This window comes from Protomyctophum parallelum (assembly GCF_964188405.1).
Source record: "Protomyctophum parallelum genome assembly, chromosome: 18".
Lineage (NCBI taxonomy): Eukaryota > Metazoa > Chordata > Actinopteri > Myctophiformes > Myctophidae > Protomyctophum > Protomyctophum parallelum.
The window spans coordinates 21189770-21195597 of NC_139716.1; the positions used below are offsets into that span (position 1 = coordinate 21189770).

General features: G+C 42.3%; 1 protein-coding gene across 3 annotated transcripts; it reads right to left on the reverse strand.

Moving 5' to 3' along the window:
- Positions 1 to 743: 743 nt before the first annotated feature.
- LOC310875479 (myelin-oligodendrocyte glycoprotein-like) lies at positions 744 to 5551 on the reverse strand. Of its 3 annotated transcripts, none has more exons than XM_083788723.1 (6): positions 5363 to 5551; positions 4266 to 4548; positions 4052 to 4134; positions 2947 to 3039; positions 2096 to 2233; positions 744 to 1349 (listed from the first exon to the last, which is right to left on the reverse strand). In XM_083788723.1, the coding sequence occupies exons 1-6, from the start codon at positions 5511 to 5513 to the stop codon at positions 1297 to 1299; spliced, it is 801 nt and encodes a 266-aa protein (XP_083644849.1). In that variant the 5' UTR covers positions 5514 to 5551; the 3' UTR covers positions 744 to 1296. The 3 variants fall into 3 exon arrangements, with proteins under 3 accessions (XP_083644849.1, XP_083644847.1, XP_083644848.1); XM_083788721.1 differs by having other exon boundaries at positions 745 to 1349; positions 2081 to 2233; XM_083788722.1 differs by having other exon boundaries at positions 746 to 1349; positions 2081 to 2233; positions 4266 to 4545.
- Between the last annotated feature and the right edge of the window lie 277 nt (positions 5552 to 5828).

Below are 5828 nucleotides of genomic sequence, written 5' to 3' on the forward strand. Positions count from 1 at the left end.
GGCACAAAACCTTTTCAGATGGGTGTCTGCGACACTGCGGCTCCGTGCCCAAAAACATCCTTTACTTGCCACGGTTTGACAACATCTGACTTAAACGTATCACATTTGTTTAGAGGTCTGCCACTCTAGTTGCATGCTCAAAACCACAACACACACACGACACATTCCACAACATCTGATCTACACAAGACTGAACATCCTGCATGAGAGCTATATGCGGATATTCATTCTTCACAAACACCTCATACAGTATGCATAGTGTTTAAATGCACATTGAATACAGTACACAGATTCATATAGGCTACTGAACATTATTTGTACATTGTACTTGAGTTAATAATTACAATGTATAGTTTTCTGTAACCAATGCACACAGACACAACTTAATTGCAATTCTTAAAATCGTATGAATCTTTGCAAACCAATTGAATCCAACAAAGGCTTTATGTGCTTTTATGCAAAGCGCATTTAACCTGCGTTTTTGGGATACATGCACACATGCATAAAGGTTATTCTGATCTTAAATGATACACATGCACTACGAATTTGATTTTATTAGTGGCACACCTTTCGAATCGTTAACATAGGACCAGAATGGAAACTATACTACTCGCCTATTAGTTTGCATTGCAGAGTGTGCTCAGTGCGCTATTTCCGAACGTGCCCAAATTAAGTCACTAGGACTTCTTATGTGTGTTTTCATTTTAAAAGGTCAAATGTCTGACACAATGTCTTGTGCCGTTTACATTTCTGTCTAATAAAGTATGCAATCAAACAAACCTCATACAGATTTAAGCTGAAGATTTGATTTGTAGGAATGTTCTTGCCTGACTGGTTGATACAGTCACTTCAATGGTAGTCTCTGCACGTTGTGTGCACAGCCTAGCGACTTTATTTATGCAATCATAGCAACAAACAAATGCATGTCAAGACAGTGGCCTTGTGGTTAGAGTGTCCGCCCTGAAACTGGGAGGTCAGGGTTTGAGCAGCTCACCGCTCCTTGGCTGCGGCTCACTGCTCCAAGAGATGGGTCAAATGCGGAGAACAAATTTCACTGCGGTAACGTGTGTGACAAATCGTATGACTTTGACTAGTTCAAAGGTTTATCATTATTATTTTTTGTATCACCATTGTTCCCCACAGAGATAGTCAGTGGTCTAAATGTAAAGTGGCCTAAATGTAATTTCTAGAAATAGTGAGTTTTGCGTGGTCTCTTTGGGGGCCAGATTTTGTATTTTCTACCTAAACAGGAAGCATTTAGAATTTTAGATAGTCCTCTTGCCATGCAGCTTTCAATTAACACGGTAATTTCTCCAGATCTTCCGATGTTGTCACCAGAGATTCAGGTACTGCAAGTAATGACAGTAAAGCACACGTCAGTAATCATGCATGGAATGGAAACTATGTGAAACAGACATGTAATCATACCAGGAAATCATTGTGGGACACATTTCTGAAACATCACACCCGTGTGAACCGAGTGGTGCAACTCCCCTCTCTCTCTCTCCCCCCCCTCTCTCAATCTCATTAGCAGGCAACAGTGCAGCACTGTCTCTCTCTCTCTCTCTCTCTCTGTTTCTGGCAAACAGCGCCCTACTGGTACTCATTATATGATGCTCATAGTCATATACAGTAGGTGAACACATAGGTGAACACAGGTGTTGGCCGGCGACGCCCATCTCAAAATATGTTGTTCCAGGGAGTCAGGGACCCCCAGAAGCAAAGATTTTAGTTTAAAAAGGTTCGCTTTAAAAATATATTCTAAAAAATATCAGATCTACATTCATATTTTTAAATAGCCAAAGTATAAAATGACAGACGTTTCCCGGTATTAATGGGTTAAGTCTTTTTTTTTTTAGATATATATTTTTTTGCGGCTTACACCTTTTATTGGTTTTTGAAGGGACAGACAGTAGGCTGACATGAAAGGGGAGAGAGATGGGGGGTGACATGCAGTAAAGGCCGTGTCGGGCTCGGGAGTCGAACCCGCGGCACACTGCGACTGGATTACCAGTCGGGTGCCCAGACGGTTACGCCACCGCCTGGGCCTTGGGTTAAGAGTCTTATCTGTTTTTCATACCTTTTTTAAAATAACTTTTCTTCTTTATGAAATACGTGATGATCAGAGCCGAAAGCACAATTCCACCTACAAGTCCTATGACTACACACAAAACAAAAATAGGATCGGACGTCTGTTGAGAGTGAAAGAGGGGCTGGTCCTGGGAGTTGTCTCCTGAAAGACAAACAACACATACATTTATGAGCATCATGCATGACAGTCAAAGTCCCAGCCATATACTGTAGAAACACTGCTTTGTTCTCAAGAGTATTAGCTTACACACCATGCACTGTACAGCAGTACAGCGGGTCTCAATGGGGCTTTAAAGGTAAAACATGTCTGAATGTGAGATATAGAATAGATGTTTGAAACGCCATTGAGTGACTGTGGTACAGAAACAATTGTTCAGGGGAGAATGTTCTTCTGTCCACTGTCCAGCACCTGAAGGTTTATCGTTTAGAATAGACGTACATGCTTTTGGTTAATGCTTTCTCAGTGCATGGGCTTCTTAGAGGCACCATCATTTTGACATCAGTACAGCTACACTAGATCAGTGGTGGTTCTTAAACCTTTTCATGTCAAGAAGGAACCCCGATACATATTCGTCTGCAGACCCCCATTTGAAAATATATGTTCCCCATATACAGTAAGAGAATATCTTTACGGGGTGGTTTGCAGTGGTTCTCAACCTTTGTACTTTCACAGACACTCTACAGACCTGCAAATTTCTTTAACAATGTTGCTATAGGGACCAGCTCAATGACCCCTGGGGGTCCCCAGACCCCACTTTGAGAACAGCACTCTGTGATCCAGTTAAAGTGTCTTGGTGGATCACGCATGATTAAAACACATATACAGAGAGACAAAGTCTTGCTGAAAAGTCTCACCTTGAATTTGTCTTTCAGGTTGTGTTCGATCTGCATTCATCTGTAGCAGCTTCTCAACTTGTCCACTTCCAGCCAATTTCTGTGTTGAGGTATCTATACAAGTCATCATAATAGAATTACAGCATTGTAATTATGAAGTATTTAAGATGACACATTTTGTATCTAGAGCCCAGAGTTGGGTGCATACAGTACGTTGGTTATAACATACCAACAGTTCGACATCGTCGGACTAAGGGCCGATTCATACTCCTATTTTAGAGCCGAATAAAAGTCGGTTCGGTGCTGAAGAGCCTACAATTTGACGTCATTTGTGGTTCGGGGGGGCGGGTACCGTCCTAAAGTCGGCTCTTCGGTGCTACTGAAAATTTCTGACGAGCCCAAATCATTTCGGCACTACAGCGCCGAAACAGCGGTAAAATAGGAGTATGAATCGGCCCTAATGCTGCAAACACCTTCGCTCCCGGCAACATGCGTGGCAGGTTAAAACAACCCGTGGCCGGTAAACACTCACCCATGGCTTCCTGTGAGGTTAGGTTTAGGGTTGGGTTCTATTCTATAGGGTGTCAGGCTAATACCGGTCCGACTGTTAGTAGGCCTACGTCGGTTCAATATCTATGTCAAATGCAATGTGAAAGTGTCCTGTAAAAAAAAGACTATTTGTATAAAATGGCACCGAAATGTTCATTTGATTTTCCAGTTGAAGCACTGACTCACTAGCCTGGAACTCACCTATGCTTTCTATGGCATAGGCAGCTCACGCCGGGAGAAACTGTGCGCAGCTGCTGCCTGCTGCACATGAGACTAATTAATTAGAGCGACAGAGAGAGAGAGGAGTGTGTGTGTGTGTACGGGTGTGCGTCAATTTAACAAAGGTGCAGACGATCAGAAATCAGCAGAGAGTGATCAACGTTTGCGCTACTCTATGCCGAATTGAAGTGGACTCGGCCCCAGACTTTTTTTTCTCCCTGGAAATGAAAACGTCTGGGTTTCCGAGGCTACTGACTCACTAACAATAGAAGTGACTCACCAACAATAGAAGTGACTCACCAACAATAGAAGTTATTCATCAGCAATAAATTACTTATCAAAAATAGAAGTGACTCACCAACAATAAGCTGCACGACAGCTTCCTTCACGTGACTCCTCAGTTTGGGAATGAAGAGTCTGTATCGCCCAGTGTCTGACGACCTTAATTGATTGATTGAACATTGTATTAACAGTTTTCATAATGGGTATACAGTTCAAGGAAAGTACAGATCAATGCAAAAACTGCTTGAGAGGATGAAACCAGAAAATGCATTAAGACTTGTTTTACATACCTCACCCTGGAGAGTTTCAGGGAGACGTTTCCGTTCTTCAAGTCGTTCGCAAACAGCGACGTCCTTCCACTGTACGACAGGTCCTTCATGTCCAGAACCTCTCGGCCGTCTCGTCGGAGGTGAACGTGGTTCCTCATATTCTGATTGGACGACGGGCCGGCCTTCGTCCACTCCACTGTCATGCGGACGACGCTGAACAGAGGCTCCAGGCGACAGGGCAAGAGGACATCTTGTCCGGGTGTTGCAAAGATGATCTTAGAGGGACACACGACGCGAGGCTCTGCTGTGTGGGAAGCACAAATATTGATTTGTTTGTTTATTTTTTTACACTCAACCTTTGTTGCAGTCTATCTATCTGCTTGTGCACGGTGCATGAGTCATGACGAAAACTATCGCCGCAGAACACAGTCGCCCCGGGCTCAAATCCAGGGATTACCCATAACTCTGACATCCCATTAGTTATGTTAGAAATGTTGAGTATGGGCCTCCAGCATTTAGAAACTGCTGGTATGCTAACTTGCAAAAGTTTGGCAGTGTTCATAATTAGCATAATAAGACGGGGTACTATTAACAACGTGTACAGTATAAGGCAACATTTATTTATTTGTATTATGCTTCAAGTAGCTTGTGACGAATCAAACTAGAGGTTCTGAATCCACGATTCACGATTCTGAATCCATTGCAAGCATTAGTTTTGCACGAAAAACACTCCTTGAGCTAAATTCGGCCAAAGCCACTTGCCCAAATGTGCTGACCTTATCATATTTGTGATGACGGCTAGGAGTGTTTTTTGTGCAAAACTAATGATTGCAAAACATACAGTTTTATTCTACAATGTAGACCTACAGTATGCATTTCTAATAACAATACATCAGATTTATTTAGAGTTCTTCCTCCCAAAGAGAGTGCATGTGTCTGCATCATGTCTATCAACACAAGCGTGTTAATTACACACAATGAAACAAACAATCATTGCAAGACCAGTTAATGTTTCTAGTCATACTGGTGATTTCTTAGTATGTGATGGAAGAAAGGCAACAGATTAGATTAGAATGTTACATGCATCGTACCGTATATACTCAAAGGTGTTTACTTACCAGTAAGTGAAGGAGCTGGCAGCAGATAAATTAGACTGCAACATATTAAGCGATGATAAAAACAACATGGTGTGTGATCCATAACAGCCCCTGGACAAGTAAAGCAGTTAACCCTAGAACACTGAACCCAACATTTGTCACTAAACCGCATGTAATAATAATAACAAATATTTCCCACCCGGGTTTAGTGTTCTAGGGTTAAATTAAATAAATGCTGTTGTTGGTCATAAAGGTAAATTTGAGGCCGTGCAGCCTATTGGACCATCTCTCCCTCTTTGAAAACACTGACTGCACTCCTTTGAAATATTGTTTCTATGGACACAGCAACAGGTGGGAGGATACTATTAGCCTACTCCTACTGTGATAGGCTGCGCCTTATAGACAGAAATGCAGAGGTGGTTTCAAAAACAAACAAAAGGGAATACCGGGTATACTAGCTGTGCAGGTGCCGTTTCCTGTATCGTGT